The 22,772-nt window shown below is 41.7% G+C and overlaps 1 protein-coding gene across 7 annotated transcripts; it reads left to right on the forward strand.

The window, feature by feature from the left end:
* Positions 1 to 2,137: 2,137 nt before the first annotated feature.
* On the forward strand, positions 2,138 to 20,943 carry LETM2 (leucine zipper and EF-hand containing transmembrane protein 2). 7 transcript variants are annotated; one of them, XM_049631456.1, is made up of 11 exons: positions 2,138 to 2,163; positions 3,716 to 3,796; positions 5,842 to 6,295; positions 6,925 to 7,068; positions 11,046 to 11,183; positions 11,842 to 12,042; positions 13,159 to 13,278; positions 15,881 to 15,994; positions 18,332 to 18,424; positions 18,744 to 18,845; positions 19,619 to 20,943. In XM_049631456.1, exons 2-11 carry the CDS (start codon positions 3,750 to 3,752, stop codon positions 19,679 to 19,681), a joined length of 1,476 nt encoding a protein of 491 aa, XP_049487413.1. In that variant the 5' UTR covers positions 2,138 to 2,163; positions 3,716 to 3,749; the 3' UTR covers positions 19,682 to 20,943. The 7 variants fall into 7 exon arrangements, with proteins under 7 accessions (XP_049487413.1, XP_049487412.1, XP_049487411.1 ...); XM_049631455.1 differs by lacking the exon at positions 2,138 to 2,163 and adding an exon at positions 2,199 to 2,288; XM_049631454.1 differs by lacking the exon at positions 2,138 to 2,163 and adding an exon at positions 2,201 to 2,748.
* The last annotated feature ends 1,829 nt before the right edge of the window (positions 20,944 to 22,772 follow it).

The raw sequence follows: 22,772 nt of genomic DNA on the forward strand, positions 1-22,772 counted from the left end.
TCCCCTTGAGGAGAAGCTGATAAATTGTCCCCAGGGATTTTATTTTAATCTGCTTCTAAGTGACAAGAGTTTAAAATTAAGGTTATGCCGGGGCACCTGAATGGCTCAGTCGGTTGAGTGTCCGACTTCAGCTCAGATCATGATCTCACAGCTTGTGAGTTCAAGCCCTGCATCAGGCTCTGTGCTGACAGCTCAGAGCCTGGAGCCTGCTTCAGATTCTGTGTCTCCTTCTCTCTCTGCCCCTCCCCCACTCGTGCTCTGTCTTTCTTCTAAAAAATAAATAAACATTAAAAATAAATAAATGAAATTAGTTATGTCAAGTAGATGTATAATCTCTTCTTGCAAAACATTAGAAAATATATTGTTAATAATATTGGATCTTGAGTCATATTTAGAGAAACGGCCGTTAAAATTAATAATTTACATTTTTAGCATCTAACATCTTCTGAGGTTCAGATCATGCTTTCTCTTCTCCATACAAAATGAGCAAACAGTTCATTTGAAGACAGCAATCAAACACAATTCGCAGGGCCACAGTTATGGAGAAAAAAATTTTTTGTTTCTCTTCCAAAGATTATATCCAAAAACTCCTAACATGATAAATCACTTAATCATGAAAGTCAAAAAATTGCCAGGCCTGAGAGCAGAAGGCAAACATTGCTTTGAACAAACAGATTTCAATAGGAAGGTTCTTAACCCTTCCCTTTTTAGAATAGGATTGCTGACATATGGCTGTGGTAGAAAATCTAGCTCATCTTTCCAATACTGAGCTTGGAATCGTTCATCTGGTTTATGAATACTTAATGATTTTCACTGTGCCTGGTTGTAAGTGAATACAATGCATGAATAAGAATATTTCCCGGTATAAAATGTCTCCCAGGGAACTGAAAGGAATATTTTTGCATCTTTATGATCTGTTCCAGAAAAGTACATGTTTATGATAGTGCAGTGATTAATTTATGGAATTAATTTGAAAATTATAACTGCCTAGCCTTTTAGAGCTCAACATTTGCCATCGGGAATTTTCAGGAAAGGAAAGGTGAAGAGACCAAAGCTTTGTAGATTTTGTTAATTCTAGTAAACACAGAACGTGAAGTGAAACCTTTATGTGGAAACTCGGGCATCAGACATGCACAAAGAGCCCTCTCGTGGCCAAACTGAAAAGTTTTGCTTATTTAATATGGTTGATCTAACTGGTTATTAGCTGAAAAATGCTTTGTGGATTAAATGCAGTCTACATTAAAAAATAATAATAATAACTGAAATTCAATACCCGCCATCTTTCATTCTTACAAATGTGCAGCCCAGATGACTAGGGTCTGTGGTCAGCTCACATGTTAAGAGAAGTATTATCCGTGTGAAAGCGATTCCTTGTTGTCTGGTGTTAGTCCAAGTAGAGCCACTAAAAATGCTGTTTTTCTTCTAGAGCCAGAGGAAATGGATGAGTAGAAATAACAAGAGAGCGAGAATATTTCTGCGTCTTTCACTTTTCCAAGATGGCTCAGTTACCCAACCTAGGAATTGAAGTGCCCCAAACCTGTAGTGCCTACGTCACTGTACGGCTACTATAATATACATCTTAAATGTTATTTGACATTTCTACACAAACTACTATCATAAACAATATCTGTTAAGAACGGATTTATAAAGCAAATTACTTTAGTGGAATTCATATTTCCATATGAAGATTTCACAGCATTCCACTCTTAGGCCTCGGAGAAAGGAAAGGGATGTTTTCCTAACCATTCCCGCCCTTTCTGCCACTCCCTCTCCGCCTAGCTCTCGGCGCCACCCCAACCCCGGCAGTTGCTGATTCGGAGGGGTGGGGGTGGGGGAGTACATCAAAGTGATGTAATTCGTGACTTTAAGATGGTTACCATGGCGACTATCGGGCATATTACGCCATCGGTAGGGTAAGAGGTTCTTTAGCCTTCAGTGAGGGTTAGCCCACAGCTCATAGAGTGTGGACGGGCGAAAAAACGTCAGTCTTGCCCCCTCCCGCAGTACAGCCTCTTCTTAAACTGAGCCCAATATAAAGGTCATTTAGCTGGTGGCAGCTGGACCTTCGCTGCCTCCAGGGCTGCCACAGCGAAGGACGCCCTCCCTCCCCGTAACCCGAGCGCTTATTGGTGGGTGGTGTCGTCACTCAGAGCGACGTAACGGGTGAGGAAAGAGGTGGAGCCATAGAGACTTGGCCCGGGGCCCTTCTAGATGGGGAGCTGGGGGAGGGGGGACTGGGAAGGGACTGGAGGACTGAGGCAGCCGTTCCCGGGAGCCGGCCCAAGGAGGTAGGGGTGGGCGGGCCAAGTCCTCCAGCTGTTATTCGGAGGACTTCGCCTGCTTTTTTTTCCCTCCGGAGCCCGGTCGCTCCGCATCCGCTCTTCCCATCAGCGTCCAGTTTTCCCGACAGCTTCCAGTTCCCCTCAGCACTCTCCTCAGCCCTTGACCTCGTGCCCCTGCCCGCCCCCCAACTTTGGAGCTCAACCTCCATTCCCCCTCCCTCGGTGCTTCGCTTCCTCTTTTCTCTTCCGTACCCCGCGCCCGGCTTCTCCTCGGCTTCCTTCCATAAACCTGGATCGCCGACAAGGTTGTCGCCCCCGTACCCGCATCATCCCCGCACCCAAACACAAAGAACCGCCCCCCCCCCCCCCGAGACCCCGCTACCACAAACACAATCCTCCAACACACTACGTGCACAAAAGCCGAGAGCGCGTTTCGCCCCTGTGTCGTCAAGGGCCTGAAGCAAAGGTAACCCGGGAAGCCCGGGGCCCTCGGCGTGTGGGCGTGGGCGGCGCGATGGCGCAGGCGGGGCTCCCGGCAGTCCCCGCCTAGGAAGTGGTTGCCCACAGCCCCGGGCGGGAGCGCCCGGGGGCCAGAGAGCAGGCTAACCGCCGGATCGGGTGTGGCATCCCTCCAGCAGGAGACCACCCGCCCTTAGCCTGGGTTTAGATGTTTTTAGATATTCCGAAGGATTATTTGAACTCCTGTTCAAAATGTCAGCTCTGTGGTTGAGGTTTCCGTCCAGGAGAACACCCTGGTCTAGGCCTTTTCCAGCTGCAGGAAGGCAGAGTTGACGCTAAGGGATATTACTAAAGCACCTTGCTGCCCTTGGCTGAAAAGCGCCCCAGGATGGAAAAAGGTTTTGATAAAGCTTATTTAAAGGTGCAAAGCTCAGTTTGGACTCTGGAGAACCACCAATACAGGAAACCGATTTACCTCCACTTGAATTATTAGTAGGTACCATGTTATCTCTTCACTGCTACATGAGTGCTTAGTGAGTACTTTCAGTCTTTAAAGTTTGGGGCAGCTTGGCCAAGTATGGGGGAAAAGCTAAGTGAAACAAATTCAGGATATTTACTTCATTCTACCTGTATTCTTAGACTACAAATAAGTGTGTATTGCTTAGCTTCTTTAATAACCTGGCAATCATTCTAGTGGGTTACTAGGTGTTACTGACCACAAATAGAAGTCTTTGAAGACCATATCGCCATCATGAGCACCGTTATACTAGAACTTATTTCTGTTTGTTGGGATCTCAAAGTACCATTTCCAGATCCAGGGCTGAGAAAACATTCATGAACTTGAGAGAGATTTTATGCCTTGCATGGAATGTGCAAATTTTCTACCCTTGCAATAGTAAACACTTAAATCCTGATATCTTTATAATTGATGTGTTTTTAAAATACTAAATCGTGTACTTACTCCTTCTGTCTAGGTTCCTATGTTGACTAGTTGAGACAAATATAAATATGGCTTTCTACAGTTATAATACAATCTTAGCTATTGCCCGAACAAGGTAAGCTGTGGAACCCCCCCTTCCCCTGCCAAATTCATATGAATTTTCTTCTAGATGAAAAAGATATATGTGAAAGGATAGGCTGGTTACACAACAAATTAAAGCTTTGCTGGGGGCACCCAGCTGGCTCAGTGGGAAGAGTGTTGGACTCTTGATCTCAGGGTTGTGAGTTCAAGCCCCACGTGGGTGTAGAGGTTACTTAAAAATAAAACCTTTTAAAAAAGTAAAGTTTTGTTGCCTTTAACTATCCTGGTTTTTAGGAAGCTCATATTTTATGGTATTTAAACCTACCCTGAATTTTCTATATGCCTTAGAACTCAGCCTGAGTAATTCTGTAGATGTATGGCACAGGTAAGACAGAAGACATCATGGTTTTAGAGTGACACCTCCATAATCAATAAATGTTACATGCCGCCCTTAGATATAAAAATGAGTACAGTGGCTGGCAAACAAACCAGTCCTAGGCCGCATAACTGCCATAGTAGGATCTGTTATCACTTACTATTCCAAAGTATATTCACTGAGAACTTACTTTGTGCCTGATACATTGCACATTTTGCCTTTTGGCCCTTCAAAATGTGTTTTATCTTGGCATGCTTCAAAAACAGTCCACAAGAATGGAAAAGCCATCTCTTTGCCAGAAGAGCTGTCCTTGCCAGGAACTTTCTTTGCCTAGATGGGTCATTTTTTTATTTTCAAACAATCTAATGTGCTAATTTAACTGAAGATTATGAGCTATTGTAAAACTATGATATAGAAATCTATGGATGGGGTGCCCAATTCTAATTCTTACCTAAGATTCTTGAAGAATCTTAGGTGAAGGGCATTTCAGCTGTAAATGTCTCTCATTTGAGGGAGTCCATGGGCACTACACAGACAAAGCAGTATTATGTGATTAGTTAATACCCACGGAGGCCATGAAGAGTTTTGTTCAAGCAATCTTACTTTTTTTTTTTTTTTTTTTTTTTTTTTGAGAGAAAGCAAGTGAGCGGGCAGGAGAGGGGCAGAGAGAGAGGGAGAAAAAGAATCCCCAGCAGGCTCCACTATGTCAGCACAGAGCCTGATGCAGGGCTCAAACTCACAAACCTTGAGATGACCTGAGCCTAAATCAAGAGTCAGATGCTTAACTGACTGAGTCACCCAGGCACCCCTCAAACAGTATTCTTATTGTCAGCAGAGTAACCGAAGACACAAACGTTCCACCTGTTTCATGAGAGTAGATAAAGGCAACACTTTCTTTTTTTTTTTTTTTAATTTTTTTATTTTTTTAACATTTATTTATTTTTGACACAGAGAGAGACAGAGCATGAACGGGGGAGGGTCAGAGAGAGGGAGACACAGAATCTGAAACAGGCTCCAGGCTCTGAGCTGTCAGCACAGAGCCCGATGTGGGGCTCGAACTCACAGACCGCGAGATCATGACCTGAGCCGAAGTCGGCCGCCTAACCGACTGAGCCACCCAGGCGCCCCAAGGCAACACTTTCAAACACACACCGTGATGGAAAAATATTTGCTATTAGATTTTTATTTATTTTATTTATTATTATTTTTTTTAATGTTTATTTTTGAGAGAGAGATAGAGTACGAGCAGGGGAGGGGCAGAGAGAGAGAGGGAGACACAGAATCTGAAGCAGTCTCCAGGCTCTGAGCTTTCAGCACAAAGCCCAACGCGGGGCTTGAACTCACAAACCATGAGATCATGACCTGAGCTGAAGTCGGAGGCTTAACCAACTGAGCCACCCAGGCTCCCCTGCCATTAGATTTTTAAATTAATAGTTGTGGGGTTTCTAACTTGTAATATACCAGTTATTTTTAGGAACTAACTTATTAGTATTTCTTCTAGAGTATATCATTCAACCATGAAGTACCTTTTTCTTCAACTGGGGTAAAAAGTTATATTTCATTCATTAATGACTATCATGTGCTTTTAAAATACAACCTTAAAAACTGTTGTTTTCTTTTAACCAGAGAAAATATCTATTTCTTTAATTTTTGAGTTTGTCCTAGTATGTGCTCAACTCAGAGGATGTTGCTTTTTATTCCAGATTCCCTAGCCATTTTGTCCATCTCACCAGCTCTTCTTACTCCCCATCATTTGCATTTCTTCACTTGCCAGATTCCCATTTAAAGAAAACATATATGAAGGACTATGGAAGCAAGAAGTACTCCTGTCCTAATCAGTCAGGCAGTAAAGTACTGCACTTACGAACTAGAATAATACAAAAGCTACACACATCAACTTGCTGGCTACAAGACGTCCCTGGTAAACCTCAGCCGGAGCAAACCCCAAAAAAGCCACAGGTGACAAACCCTGAGCCCACGAAAGGAACTGGCATGAAGATTAAAGAAGAAAAGCAATCTTATAGACAAAAAATTATGGGTGAACTTAAATATTATTACAATGGATTTTATTTACTTTGGATTGACACCAAAGTTGCTGCCCGGATGGTTTGGAGGCTATTGCATGGACAGGTGCTGACCAGACGAGAGAGACGAAGGGTAGGCAAGCATCATACTTGAGAAAGAAAATGTAAAATTAAAGTGAAATGTTGGGGAACCAAGTTTTAAACTCAACGTAAAGTTCATCCTAAAAATCCCAAAGTAGAAGTAGTAACTGATGGTGAGAACCAGAGTTTCTGATTGAGTTTATTTGTCTGAAACTGACTGACCCTCCAACTTTAGGCAAGATTCTTATTTGCCTGTAAGATGATTATAATTGTATTTTCTGATCTCCCCACAGAGTAGAGAAACTTCGGGTTTGATCTGTGCACCCGAAGTAGAAACTACTGTTGATATATTCTGTATATGCATTTCAAAAATCAGTTTTTAACAGATACTGTATTATTAAAGTACAGGCCTCTAACTTAGGTGAAAGCTAAGAGATGCCAATAACATGTTTTGGTTGTCATAGATTTCCTTGAAGGTGTCCCATAGATATTACTTCAGAGCTGTGGTAAAGAGGAAAACTCTACCTTTCCATTTTATAAACAGAGAGAAAATCTGTTAAGGGTTTTTAACACTTTAAGAACCAAGGCATCCTTTTTTGGTTTCTTTCTTTCTTTTTTTTTTTTTTTTGTTTTGGGCATGCCCTAAAATAATGAATACCGCATATGCATTTAATTCTTTAGCTCTTGAGAACTTGTGCTGATTTCTTCCGCCTGGTTCCATTTATGGTGTTCCTCATTGTACCCTTCATGGAATTCTTATTACCAGCATTTCTGAAATTCTTCCCAGAGATGTTGCCATCAACTTTTGAAAGTGAATCCAAAAAGGTATGTAGGATTTTTTAAAACTAAAAAAAATTAATAGACTTTACAGTTTTCACGTTTATAGAAAAATTGAGCAGAAAATATAAGGGTCCCCAGGTACCACCTCCCATTTCTCTTATATTAACATCTTGCATTTGTGTGGTCTGTTTGTTATAACTGAAGAACGAAAATCTAGATATTATTATTAGTTAAATTTCATACTTTACATTAGGCTTTACTCTTTGTAATGTACAGTTCTTGGGTTTTGAAAAATGCATAATGTTATGTATCTACCATCACACTATCACCCAGAATAGTTTCACTGCCCTAAAAATGCCCTGTGTGTCATTTGTTGTTCCTCCTACCTCCCCGAATCAGTGGCAACCACTGATCTTTTCACTGTCTCTATAGTTTTGCCTTTTCCAGAATATCAGATAGTTGGAATCATACAGTGTGCACTCCTTTCATGGCTCATTTCTATCATTGTATAATATTTCACTGTGTGAATGTACCACAGGTTGTTGAATTCACCTGTTGAAACATATCGTGGTTGTTTCCAGTTTTTGGCAATTATAAATAAAGCTGCCATAAATAAATGTCTGTGTGCAGGTTTTTGTACGAGCATAAGGTTTCAACTCATTTGGGTTCCTAAGTACATTGGAAAGCAATTGCTGGATCGTATGGTAAGACTGTTTTGTTTTGGAAAAAAAAAATAACTGTCTCCCCAGGTAGTGATACCATTTTTTATTCTCACCAGCAAAGAGAGTTCCCATAGCTCTTTGTCTTCATCAGCATTGTGTTGTCACTGATGTGAATATTAGCTATTCTAATAGGTGTAAAGTGATATCTCATTGTTATTTTAGTTTGCAATTCTCTGATGAGGTATAATATTGAACACATGCTTATTTTCATATGCTTATTTGCTACCTGTATATCTTCTCTGGGGAGGTATCTGTCTTTTGCCAACTTTTTAATGGAGTTGTTCATTTTCTTATTGTTGAGTTTTAGGAGTTCTTAGTATATTTGGATACAAGTCCTCTATCAGATATGTGTTTTGCAAATATATTCTCCCAGCCTATGGCTTGTCCATTCTCTTAACTGGCTTTCACAGAGCTAAAGTTTTTCATTTTAATCGAGTACAACTTATCGATAGATTTTTTTCTTAGCTCATGCTTTTGGTGTTGTATCTAAAAACTCATTGCCAAACTCTAGGTCACCTAGGTTTTCTCATATGTTTTTTTTTTGTTTTTTTTTTTAATTTTTTACATTTTATTTTAAGTAGGCTTCACACCCAGCATGGGGCTTGACTCACGACCCTGCGATCAAGAGTCGCATTGCTCTACTGACTGAGCCAGCCAGGTGCCCCTCCTGTGTTTTCTTCCGGATGTTTTATAATTTTGAGTTTTAAATGTAAGTCTATAATCTGTATTGAGTTAATTTTGGTGAGAGGTGGAACATCAGTGTTAAGACTTTTTTTTTTTTTTGGCGTGTGGATACCAAGTTTTTCTAGCATCATTTGTTGACGATGTGATCCCATTGAATCGTAACTTTTTAACCATTAAAAAAAAAAAGAAAACAAAAATCAACTGCTATTGCAAGGACTAGTTGAATAGTAGGTTTAGCCAGACAGACACTTTAGTGCTTAAGACTCGTCCTGGAGAAGAGGGATCCTCATTGGATGGTCACTGGGGTGGCCCCTTCATTCTTTCCATGCTGTGCCACTCTTACTACACAGAAGTACAAAGGCATGAACACGACATTACAAGAGGACAAAAAGGACAACTTTTATGTATTTGTTTTTAAATGTTTATTTCTTTTGAGAGAGACAGAGAGAGAGTGTGTACGCAGTGGGGGGAAGGGTGGTGGGGCATGCAGAGAGAGAGGGAAAGAGAGAATCCCAAGCAAGCTTCATGTTGTCAGCACGGAGCCCAATGTGGGGCTCAATCCCACAAACTGTGGGATCATGACCTGAGCCCAAATCAAGAGTAGGACACCTAACCAACGAGCCACCCAGGCACTCCTGAAAAGGACAACTTTTAAATGGGATTGGGAAATGTCTCATAGAAGAGATAGCCAGGCGACTGAGACTAGAAAAGTGGTAGAATTTTGCTGCAGCATTTGAAAGGCTTTCTGGATGGAAAGAGTAGCACTTACAATGGCTTGATTGTATAAAAGAGTATGACAGAATCTGAGACACTGAGTGCTTCTTTGTGGTTTGAGTAGGGAATACAAGGAGATCCATGGTGGAAGATGAGACAAAAGTGATGTGTTGGGTCAGGTTGGAAAGCGTCTACCACCCTAAGGAATTTAGAGTTTGCCTTTGACCATGGTGAATGATGGAAGGTAAATTTACGCAGAGGGTGAGTAACATGATTAGATCTGTACCTTAGAAAAATAATTTTGCTAGCTGGAAGGATTGAAGAGGGCAGAGTCAAGGGAGGGAAATCATCTGGAATACCGTGACAGTAGCACAGGAGTGAGAGGATTAAATTATGAAAGTGGTATTAGGAATAAAAACTTGAAGATACATTTGAGATAGGTGTTAGGGGGTAGAATCAAGCTTCAATATTTAACTGACTGGTAGTGGTTTAGTTTACTTACGTTTAAAGTAATCAGGACATAGAATTAATATCTTGAGATTCCAAGGAATGTATTTGTGCGTGCAGGAAGATGGGGGCAGAGAGGAAGTGATTTATCTAAACATTCCTCTTTCCTCAACACTTCTTGTTCCCCAAACATACATATACACACATCATGGCCAGAGTTTTAGAAAGTACCTTTTTCTTTCTTTCTTTTCATGGAGATGAATGAGACAGACAGAGTAGGTGATGGTGGAGGGAAGCAGGTTATGGGAGGCAGGACACTATTTACATCAGATTAGAGCACCCATTCACTCTCATCATACTTATTTGTTACACTTTTACATTAATTTATGGAAATTTTGGATTATCATTAGTCACTAATGTTTGTCTTTCCCATTAGACTAGAAGTTCCATGAGGGCAGGAATTCTTCTCTGTTTTTGCTTGTTTTATCCCCAGCACCTAGCACAGGGTAGATGCTCAGTAAATAAATGAATAGATGGATGGATGGATCTCATGATGGTATTGCCATTGCCATTGTGTGATTTTTCTTTTCTTTTTTTTTTTTTTTTTTTGGTTGCGTCTCTCTCTTCAGATCTTTCTAAAAATCAGTGATTGCTATGATTGGCTGATCATTAGAATCTCTTGGACAACTTAAAAAATAGACAAAGATTTCTCTTTCTCTCCATCCCCCTGAGTCCTGACTATGGTTATTCTGAAAATGCTACCACACTGCATTTCTGATAGTGAATGAGGATTTAGAAATACTTGTCAACATTGAGTCTTAAGAGTGTACATTTAGGGGCTGGCTCAGTCAGTAGATCATAGGATCTTGGAGTTCAAGGCCCACCCTGGGAGTAGAGCTTACTTAAAAAAAAAAAAAAAAAAAGGAATGTACATGTAATTCTTTTTTGTGTAGTGCTTTGTTCACATCTGTTGTAACACTTACGTCAGTGTATTATAATTAATTGTATCTGTTTTGTATGAAACTATGTGCTACAGTAGCATAGAGTTACTTTCCCAGTTTCCCAGTTTCTTTCCCAGTTACTTTCTGGCTCATGCAACATCTGGGACCACTGAGACCGGAAGTTGGTCCAACTAGATGGTTTGGTTGTACCAGGCTAAGAGATAAGATCTCATTCTAAATAATGACAAAGGCTGCCATTGAGGGGACAATTTGGATCTATCAAATATTTATGATCATTGTGTTAGTAACAAATAAAAGGTAAGATTAAGGAGTCAAGTTGCAAACAGGCTAGTTTTTATTCTGCTTCTCACAAAACCCATTTAATTAGGTCTGAAAATAATATTAACACATGAAGTAGGGATGAACAATAACAAGGTGGTGGTTATTTTTTTCTCATATTTATCTATGAAGTTGCAATCATGAATGATTAACTTCCTCCTCTTCTATTATTAAGGAAGAAAAACAGAAAAAGAAAATGGCTGCAAAGTTGGAACTAGCAAAATTTCTTCAAGAAACAATTACAGAAATGGCAAGGAGGAACAGGGCCAAGTTGGGAGACGCCTCTACACAGTTCTCATCCTACGTCAAACAGGTGTCCGTCTCTTTTGTAATACCAGACAACAACTTCCAGGCTGGCAGTTATATGAAAACTTCATGTCATCATGGAGCTTCCAAATTGTTCATGGTCTCTGACTTTGCAGATACCTTAGTTATACAGATACAATACTGCAAACATTTAGAGATTTGCAGAAAAACCCATTTTAAAGCAGTCATGTGTTGAAGACGTTGATAACTTCGTGGAAAGAACTGTAGATCTAGAGTCAGACTTGTGAACTACTCCTGATTTTTCAGTTGACTTAGACTGACTTGGACAGATTTCTCCTTTTTGTACCACAGGGCCGATTTCCAGGTATAAGATAGAGTCTGTGAATGCCTTGATGTGTCTTTCAAATAGTCTACAGGGAAGGTTAAATTAAGTAAGAAATACATTTTAGGGGCACCTGGGTGGCTCAGTCGGTTGAGCGGCCGACTTCGGCTCAGGTCATGATCTCGCGGTCCATGAGTTCGAGCCCCGCGTTGGGCTCTGTGCTGACAGCTCAGAGCCTGGAGCCTGTTTCAGATTCTGTGTCTCCCTCTCTCTGACCCTCCCCTGTTCATGCTCTGTCTCTCCCTGTTTCAAAAATAAATAAAACGTTAAAAAAAAATTAAAAAAAATACATTTTAATGAACCTCTTTGTCTCATTGCCTAGGTTCAGACAGGCCACAAGCCCAGTACAAAGGAGATAGTTCGCTTTTCCAAACTGTTTGAGGATCAGCTAACCCTGGAACACCTAGACCGACCTCAGCTGGTCGCCCTCTGCAAACTACTAGAACTACAGCCCTTTGGAACCAACAATTTGCTTCGCTTTCAACTTCTGATGAAACTGAAGTCTATCAAAGCAGATGATGAAGTAAGAGCTTAACTATAGCCATAGGGAATCAGCAAGGCATGGGAGATCCCTTAGGGTGGCTTTGTGATAAAGTGCAATATCTTCTCTTAGATCTTCTCGGGGACTGGTTCTGGCAAACCATTGAATGGTTTAAACAATCATTACCATGACAACGTGAACTGTGATTACTCATTTTAGGAGTTGTTTGTCTTACTCTGACGCACTTTCTGGAGAAGGCCCTCACAAGCAGTTAGTAATTTAGTAATCTAAAGTAGTTAGGACCTGCTGGGAAGGAGCAGCAGCCCAGGAGATTCCTGAGAGTCTTCCATTGCTAAGGCCAGTGCTCTACCCCCACACCTCCGCTCCCCTTCCTCAGAGCTGATGCCAGAGTAAATATTCTGCCCGGTGAGTTGGCCTGATAAGAAGGGGTGACAAGTCATAATGCAGAGAGGGGAAGCAGAGCCTGGACATCTTATGGAGGAAAAGGCATTGTAACTACTAATTAGGCTCCTTAAAAAATGGAAAGAATGTTTTTTGAGTCAGAATCAGCTGCTTTAAGGAAAGCATTCTGCCTGAGGGAGCAAGATTCCCAGAACTGAGAAAGCACCATGCCTTTGGCCTCATTTAGATTTCAGCTGTTGCTTCCAGAATTTTGGAATAAACAATACCGGTCCCAGAAGTACCGTAGTTTTGGGGCACAACAAGCAGAAACTGTTAGATATTGAGAGAGTTTTGTGGACCAGAGGTAGGGCTGTGCCCCAGTGGGGGCGGGGTTGGGGGGAGAGTGATACTGGGACACGCAGCAAATAGTAACACTGAAAACTTTTCAAGTGGAATATTTTCTGATGAAGCCTAAAGCTGCCACGAAGGGGAAGAGATGTCACAACCAGCCAAAATGCAAACCAAGAGGGGAAAGAACTACTTGGATGAGAGTGTTGGGGGGGAGTTATGGGACTATCTCTGATACTATTAATACCTGTTGGCAGGATTCCCTTCATTTCCAACTGCTGCCTGCGCCTTTAGTCAGTGCAGAGGACAAGGTGTGAGAGATGTAGTGTTTCCCTGATTTGTTGGAATTTAGGCGTTTGGTAAGATTGGGACGGAAAGATCCAGTACCACTGCTTACGTTTCTTTCAGATAATTGCCAAAGAAGGGGTGAGTGCTTTGAGCGTGTCAGAACTGCAGGCTGCCTGCAGGGCCCGAGGAATGAGATCCCTGGGTCTCACTGAGGAGCAACTGAGACAACAGCTCACAGAGGCAAGTAGCGGCTCTCCCGGGCCACTTTCACTAGAACTCTCTTCCCTGCGATTTGCAGACCTCACTTCGCAATGTCGACTTCTCAGGCGAGCCATCTTACCTTAGTTTGCCTCATGTAATTGAGCAGTGGGACACTGAAGCAGCTAGATTTATTTTGTTTTTAAGTTTATTTATTTATTTTGAGAGACAGTGCAAGTGGGGAAGGAGCAAAGAGAGAGAGGGAGAGAGAGAGAATCCCAAGCAGTCTCCGCACTCAGTGCAGAGAGCCTGATGTGGGGCTCGAACTCATGAACCATGAGATCATGGCCTGAGTTGAAGTCAGATGCTTAACTGACTGAGCCCCTCAGGCACCCCAGAAGCTAGATTTACTTTTTTGATGGAGACAGGGTACTCTGTTAGTTTTCTGTTGCTGCTAAGAAACTACCACAAACTTAGTTGCTGAAAACAGCACCTGTTTGTTAGCTTACAAGTTCTGTCGGTCAGAAGTGCAAAGCTTCTCGCTAGCCAGACCCCTGTAAGCTTCTCATCTCAGACTTCCCCTTTTTGACCTCTAGCTCCACATTTAGAGATCTCACGTGATTAGGCGAGACCTAGTTAGACAACTTCCTACTTTAAGGCCTACTGACTTGGGACCCTAATTATATCTGCAAACTCCTCCTGGCAGCACCTACATTCATGCTTGAATAACTGGAAGGAGGTGTGGGTGCACTGGGGACAGGGAATCTTGGGGCCACCTTAGAGTTTTGCATACTTCAGCTATTTAACGGGTTTGGGCAAAATCTCTAATCCAAGGCCTGTCATGTGTGAATCCATCCGGAGTTCTAAACCTTGCCCGGTGGCTCACCTGGGACCACTTTTCCAGTTAATGCCTCAAGCCAATGTAAAGCCTTGACTTTGGCAGCAGATGTTTCATAGTTTCCCTCAGACAACATATTTTAACTAAGAGCATCAATGTTTTCGAACAAAGGAGTAGCTCCTGTTAAAATTCTCATAACTGTAAGAAGTGCTATCAAGTGTACACAGAGCGTTTTGGAATGGGAGTCACTGTTGTGGCTTCGAAACCAGGTCAGGTAGCTCTTTCCTCTTACGTGTCGGACCTGCTCTGGCTGGAAGGTGAACATACTGTAGAGAAAGTTTCTTAAAATCATTTATTTCTTGAACATAGAGTATTGGGTGAGTTCATACTGTCAAATAGCTTGCTTGAGAGGGTGTATCATTTTTACCACAAAGAAGTGAGGATACTAATCCAACAATATGACATCCAGCAGTATGTATTATTTAAAAATTCCTGTGTCACGGGGCGCCTGGGTGGCTCAGTTGGTTAAGTGTCCGACTCTGGCTCGGGTCATGATCTCATGGTTCATGGGTTCGAGCCCCACATTGGGGTCTGTGCTGACAGCTCAGAGCCCGGAGCCTGTTTTGGATTCTGTGTCTCCCTCTCTCTCTGCCTCTCCGTTGCTCACACTCTGTCTCTCTCTCAAAAATAAACAAACATTAAAAAAAAATAAAAAAATAAAAATAAAAATTCCTGTGTTAGGATACAGGCAGACACTTTATAGAAAGGAAAATCTAAAAATGATAATCATATGAAACATCTTAGCTTCATAATAAGATAAATTACAACTACGAGATATCCCCTTCACCTATTATGTGGGCAAAGATCAGTCTGATGACACACTGTGTTGTTGAGGGTTGGGGAGAGGGGTGCTCATGCATTGCTGAGAAAAACCTCCACGTAATCTTTCAAAATTTAAAAATGCATTTACTTTGACCTAGAAATTTCACTTGTGTAGTATGATGTATCAATAAGATTATCCATTGCAGCACCATTTATAATAGCAAAAGATTGGAAACAGCCTGAAGTTTATTAATAGGAAAATAATCAAATTGTGGCATTTCCATGTAACAATAGAACACTTAATAGATGTTTAAAAAGAAAGAGGCAGCTCTATTAACTACTGATATGAATCAATCTCCAAGATATTTTAGTGGAAAAAAAAGCAAAGGGCAGAACAGTGTATATATATCATACTTTATGTAAAGATGAAACACCTATAAATGTATGTTTGTATATTCACAGGACAACTGGTAACACTGGTTGCTTCTAGGGCGGGAAACAAGGTAGCAAAGGGTAGGAGTAGAAGGCAGGCTTATTGTTACTGATTACATTTTACTTTTTGAATTTTGTCTCTGGTCATGTATGATTGCTCTAATAATATTTAAGCTTGACCAATTTGGTTCTTGAAAATTACGTCTCATTTTCATTTTAGAGTTTATTTCCTTGGTTATGCACGAGTCTTATTTTTTCTTTCACATTATCTGCTTTGTGGCGAAGAAAAGATACTGAGCTACTTTGAGCCACAATTGGGTTGAAAGTTTAATGGAACACCCCCTCTCTCACTCTGATCCCACTGGTGTGAGGGGGTTGCACAGCACAACTACTGGCTCAGAAGCCCGGAGACGAGCATTATCCTTGTGCTGTTGTTTACCAGGGTGTGGCTGGGGAAGCTGTAAAACCAGGGAAGCAGTAGATGACTGTGGGTCATGTCCAGTTCTAACATTCTGCAATGCGATCGTGTTTTATCCTCCTCCCGTTCTCCAGTGGCAGGACCTCCACCTGAAGGAGAATGTCCCTCCTTCTCTGTTGCTCCTGTCCCGAACCTTCTACCTGATAGATGTGAAGCCAAAGCCAATTGAGATACCACTAAGTGGGGAGGTAAGTACCTGGGTTTATGGAGTTTCGGGATTTCTGTTACTGGGGCCTCTCCATAAATGTCTTATTTCCTCTTGCAGTTAGGGTAGACCTTTCTTTTGGAATATCTTTTGAAGTTTGGTCCAACTGGCTTTAAAATCGTTTTAGAATTCTTTAAAAAATTAAAATCATTAAAACTAGCTCCAGCTCTAGAGCTATTACTTTTTTTAATCCCAGCTTGATTTAGGAATCCCATTTATTCTTTCTCTTTAAGCTATCTTGTCTTCAGCAGCAGACTGTTTTCACCACTTTCTGTTTTGAAACTAAATAGTCCCTGTTCTTTCGTGTCTATTTGTCCAGATTCCTATTAATTTTTAAGCAGTCAATGGCCAATCTAGAATGTAAACTATTTGTTTTCCTTCAACTCGTTTCCTTAATCATTTTTTGTTGCCTTTAATTCAGCAGTTTTCTTTTCCCTCCTGGTATTTTACTGAAAAACCCAGGATGGGCCCAATCACTAGAGCATCTTGCTCTGATCAGAAAGGACCTCTCGGGGCACTTGGGTGGCTCAGTTGGTTGAGCGTCGACTCTTGATTTTGACTCCGGTCATGATCCCGTGGTTGTGGGATTGAGCCCTACATCAGGCTCTGCACTGAGTGTGGAGCCTGCTTAAGCTTCTCTCCCTCTGCCCCTCTCTCCCACTCGCGATCTCTTTCTTTAAAAAAAAGAAAGGGACTCTCACTTCTCTACTTTGTGGCTTCATGTCTAAGTCAGAACCTGCATGGGTAAGAAAGGAGAGACCATTACAGAAGACGCTGCACATGTGGTTTAGTGAAGTACTCTGGATTGGGGACCAATCATTTTTAATTCAGTTAAGCTAGTGATTCCTCGGACAAGCCAAGGGATATTAGATGAATTCCAGCATGAAAAATGTATTTCAGGGAACACCACCTTGCTTTTCCTTTCCATATTTCCAGAGATTAATCAGATTTGGGCTCTGTCTGGGAAGGACCCTGGGGAGAGTAGGAGCAATTTTGGAACCCAGACCATGTTCTAAAAGGCAGCCTACCTGATTCTTACTCTATCTTTGGTCATTAAGACAGAACAAATTTGTCATTCTTAGACTGTTCTCAGGAGCAAGGAAATCTTGGAATAGTGTAATATCTCAGAGCTAAATTTGTATTCCCAGAATTATTCTAGAGGGGCATAAGCCCTTTATCCAGATGCTGCTTTCTAGAATGTTTGAGAAAAACCTAGAAATCAAGGACAAAATGACAAGCTCCTAGGCATTTTATTAGTTTTTTTTTTTTTAATCCACGTCTTTAAACGTCTATTTTCCATATATACAAAATGCGAATAAGTAGCATGCTAGGTTCTGTAAAGACTTTAGAGACATCAAGTTAAGTATACTATAATTTAGGATATATGTAGCTTTTTTCCCTCCAAAGTGCATAAAGAAATTACTTATTTCCAAAGAGCAGTGACATATTTACTTTTCAAATCTAATTAATATAATTCTTGAAAGTAAGTTAGCTAGCTATTCTAAAATACCATCCCTTACATTTTCCTCATGTTGCAGGAGCACCTACCATTAGGTGCTTAAGCAGCACCTACCATTTTAATAATTCAGACAAATTTATCACTTATTATTAGACACCAAGATGATAAAGATGTCAATTTTGACTAAGTTATATCAATGCTATTAGAAGCTGATGAGGGGCGCCTGAGTGGCTCTGTCAGATGAGCGTCCTACCCTTAGTTTCGGTTCAGGTTACTCTCAAGATTTGTGGGTTCAAGCCCCCTGTTTGGCTCAGGGCAGAGCCTGCTTGGGATTGATTCTCTGTCTCCCTCTCTCTCTGTCCCTCCCCTACCCACTCTCTCTCAAAAATAAACATTAAAAAAAACAAAGCTGATGAATGATTGTTGTTGAGAGTGAGAACAGGATCAGAATTAACAAATCAGGAGCTTGTTCATAAATGGGGATTTTTTTTTTTCAGATTTTACTTTTTAAGTAATTTCTACACCCAACATGGGATTCAAACTCACAACGCTCAGACCAAGAGTCAGTCACACACTCCACCAACTGAGCCAGCCAGGTGTCTCAATGACTGAGGATTTTTAATACTAGGATCTCCTTAGGGTACAGCTTTTGTATATAGGGTGCTCATAATTCAAAGATAATAATACTAAGTTGCTATTTCAGGGACATATTTCATATGTTCTCACAAAGGGTATAGTTGGAAGAAGTCAGGGATTTAGTGGAAAGCAAGTTGTGCTAGAAAGCATTTATTACTATGAAGTGCTTCTGAGTTTCAGGAATAACAGAAAGCTTATGTTTATATAAAATATCTCTCTTCCTAGTCTCCAAAGGTGGATATTCCTGTGGAACCAGCTACTTCTCCTGAATCTAAAGAGAACCTGCTGGATGTAGCACCTCCACTGAAGGGAACTAAGGTTGGACAATTACTTTTCATTTGATTAATTAGCTTTAAAAATGAGAACAAGTTAACATATATTTTTAACTCCCTCAATGAAACTGTATTTGAATACAGTGGTGTTCTTTAAATAAGGAATATTTATTGTACTAACAGATCTATTTGTAAGAAAGGTCAACATTTGGCTATATGCAATTAGGTTCCAAATGTAGCCTCTTGAATCCTGTGCCAAAATATGTCATTGTTACAAGTTCCTGGCAGTCATGGCAGTGTGACTATAGATCTAGTACACATTTTGTTTTAAACCCATAACCTAACTCTCAGTTCTGGTGTTTAAGGATGAAGAATGTATACAACTGCCCCCAGTTACCCCATCGTCCATATTGCCATCTTCACCTGTTTCATTACCAAAAGGACCCATCCCTTCTGCTAAAGAAGCTGTAAGTGTCTGAAAAAAGAAAGCCTTTTCTCTCTGGCTATTTTTAAGGGCAGGGAGAATCTAGAATTGTAACTATTGCAAAACACTGCACAGTTCTTCCTGTCCTCCAAACAGGAAGTTGTAGGCTGAACTTTAGTCATTTTATAACCACTAACATTTTTAAAACTCGGTTATCCAAAAGCGAAACAAAACAAAACAAAACACCTTATCAACCAATGCAATCGTGGATCAGGACTAAACATGTTAAGTCTAGAAGCTAATTACAATATAGGCAGATTCTTATTTTCTTTTGTGCCAGATGGAAATAGTTCCCATATGTTGTGTATCTCACACAGGCTTCAGATGTCAGGAAATACTAGCAGGAAAGCAATTTAAATCTTAGGAGAAATGCATGTAAATAAGAAATTACTTATCTATCCATTTCTCCATTTGGGTGAAAGAATTTGGGGCAAGAGCAGAAGCATGACACAAGTAAGTGGTGGTGGTGGGGGGGTGTTCATGGGAGAGTTGGACGGTGACTATCTCCACTGGATCCTGACCACCAAAGAAGAGAGCCAGTGAACATGCAGACATCTGGGGGTGAACATCCAGGGGCCTTGCTTGCAGGGCCCCCCCCTTTAAATTTTTAAAATTTTTATTATCAAGGTAAATTATAACCTTGGATCTGACTTTATGGTCTGTCATTATTTGATTAAGAAAATACAAGAGGGACTCCTGAAGAACTCACACATCTGACTGTGACCAGTGCCTAAAGTCCTTATGTTTTATGCCTAGACACTCCAGGTCAAATCCCAAAAGACAACCCAGAACAGCAAGGCTAGTTCAAAAGGAGCATAAGGACTACTGAGGACGAAGCTCACTCTCTCCAGCTCCCTGCCCTCCGCAGTGGCATCCATAACGGGCCGCCCAGCTAAGACGATCTGTGTCTGGTTTGAGAAGAGATCAGCCATTTCGTCCTTGGGGCCTTGTAACCATCCAGATGATGTCAGCAGTGAGACCAAGTTCAGACCGTTTAGAAATATAATTGCAAAGCCAACTTCCTCTGTACCATTATGTCATCCCACTAAACTTTGTGTAAAGCCCCCTCCCCATGTTATTTTTCAACAGCTTCGTATTTGTGTGCGTGTCCTCTACGGAAGGAAAGTTTTCGCATAATGGAATCAGCTTGGCATCTTAGATAGCTTGAGTGAGAACTTGGAAACTCCAAAACCATTGTAAGACCACCTCACTTTTCCAGTGATCCATCAGTATGAATAGTGCCCTGGAAACAGAGTACCTTATGAAATGGGATGGATGTACTCCCCAGTAAAGTCTTTCTGGATATGAAGAAGAAAAAGCTCTTCGGAGAAGAAATGGGGAGTTAAGCAGACTGGCAGTCCAAAAGGCTTGGCTGCTGCTTGGCTGTTCTGAGACGTCCCCCTCTGGGGCCTGCAGAGGCTCCAGGAATCTGGGAGGCTGCCACTATTCCAGCACATGTGGCTTTCATTAGCCACCATTTTGCCAGGAAACCTAATTAAGGGTTTAAGACTTAACCATTTGTCTGTGCTGGGTGTATGTTTTTCTAGTCTGTCTTCCATAAACAAGACTATTTGTTGGTCATAGGGGTTGTTAAAGTTTGATACAATCCCTGTGCTACCCAGTAACAAGTATTATGTTCAGATATTTATGTTTGGTGTGTTCACTATTATTAATACTGGGAAAAAAAACAAAAACAAAAAAAACCCCTTAACATAATAGATTGCCATGCAGCTGACCCAACAGCTTTCTTCCCTTGGGGAATGCTTAGAAAGAAAAGATACTTTGGCCCGGGGGTGATGAAATTAGTTTTCTTTGCTTGCTGTGAAATTGAAAGCGGTTAAGTGGAAGTCAGTTAAACCAAGTAAAACTCAAATCTCTCTCTCTGGGATCACCTAAGTGAGGACTGTCATCAGCACTTCACAGCAAAGATCTGTACCTTACAATACTTTTTAAGCCTCCTCTCCCCCAGAGGAAAAGCCCCACCACAGCCTGCTAAATGACGAATCCCTACTATGCAGGTTCCATGGATTTTGCTGTTGGCCCAGTAAGGTGATTCACAATAAACTTTCCCATTTTTAAAATGATGGGCGTTTGTTTTAATTAGCTCACATTCAAGTGTTAAAGGTGGGAAAGGGCCTAGCTAGTCAACTTGTTCAATCCTGTTTAAGCTGAATGATTCATAAATACTGTTGGCTGTTCTCCGGTTCTTTCTGGCTTTCCCTGTAAGCAGAGTGGGATTGGTTAGGTCAAGGGGCCCCTGGGCAGTTCTGGCCCCAGCTGGCTCTCACCCATTTTTTTTTCTACATCTAGGCATCTGAGACACCTGATATATAGCCCTCTTCCCGTTCTTAGGATAGTGGCTCAGAGAAGTCAAGGATGTTTCTTTGGGCTCATCATCACACAGCACTCTTGGCTGTCAGGCTCTATGTGATTGTTACATCTATCCCCGTGCTGAAACCGAGCTGGTGTTGTTCTGGTAAATGATTAACAACCAGCTCTGCCTGATGAGAGGGTGCCCTGATTTGTAGTGCTCGATTTCAAGCTGCCAACAGGCGGTCACTGAAGAAGAGTCAGAGGTGTGCACGATCAGCTCCAGCACACCACCGACCCCAGCCCTCCTTGAGCAACAAGGGGCAAATCTGTACTTGGCAGCATGTTCATTAAATGTCACTTCTGTGCTCCGATCCAAGCGCCTGGGAGGCGGCGCGGCATACATGGCCCTGAATACTGTTAGGTGCCAATCTAATGAGAACTTGCCCCAGACCGAGTCTTCCAGAACAGCTGGGTTCTTGCTCACCTTCCGTCTCTCATCGATTGAGGGAATAGAAGGCTATGCCAGGCTGCTTGCTACAAAGCCCGCTTTCCTGCTCTCCATTCTTCCCTGCAGAGGCAGCTGCCTCAGCTGTGCCGGTGCTCATCATCTCACTGGGGACGATTTCAGGCAGTTTTTAAAACCAAACCTCGGTGGTGAGGTCAGCTTCGGCCTGTGTCTCCCACATTTTTTTGCTACAACAGGGAGAGAGGTGCTGGTGGTACTTGACTTTTAGGACCTGCACTCGTGCCAGGACTTGAGTCGTTACAATACCAGTCATGTTGGTGACATCAAATAAATGCTCTGTAATGCTAAAACCGAGGCTAAAGGTTTCCCAGTCACCACCAGTTCACCGTAGGTGAGGTCAGACTAAGGGAACTTCAAAGCAGGTTGGCTGCCGAATGTGAATGTCGACTGAGTTTGGCCTGCTGGCTCCTCCCAGTGGCAGCCGATAGTCACAGCGGCTTCACTGTCCTCGAGACAGATTTCTTGCTTCCTGAGGTTCCATCTTTCTTACTTGAGATCGATATCGTACATTAGTGGTACCGAGGGACTGATGACCCTCAGTCTGTGGCAATTAGAAAAGGTGGAAAGGCAGTATTGATGAATGCTGTGGTGGTCCCAGGCCCTAATCTTTTAACCCTCAGGAAACCAGAGATTCAGTGCCTTGACAGCACAACGTCTTCATTAGATAAACTGGATTCCTTTCCTCAGGAGACCCAATCTGGTTATCTAAGTAAAATGGCCACTTCATTTTCTCTCAGGTCAATTTTACTATCTTTTATTTGACAGCTAGCTCAGTCTCTGGGGAAATCTGTGGGTGATTTTGAGTAGTAACAGCAAGGACATCACGGTTATCATAACAGTGCCTTCTATTTCTCTGGCACCTTTCCCAAAGGCATCTGAAGCTCTTCATAGGTCCTCCATCCACTCACATAACATTGCTTCGAGGGAGGGCCAAGGCAGAAATTATCTGTACTTTGCAAGGAAAGACACCACTCTAAGGTCTCAAAGCAAATGGTTTTAAGATCAGAAATTCATTTCTTGGCTCTTTGCACCAAATTACGCCTTCTTTAAGCATAAACACAAACTGTAACA

Source organism: Panthera uncia, chromosome B1, assembly GCF_023721935.1.
Source record: "Panthera uncia isolate 11264 chromosome B1, Puncia_PCG_1.0, whole genome shotgun sequence".
In the NCBI taxonomy this organism is placed as follows: Eukaryota; Metazoa; Chordata; class Mammalia; order Carnivora; family Felidae; genus Panthera; species Panthera uncia.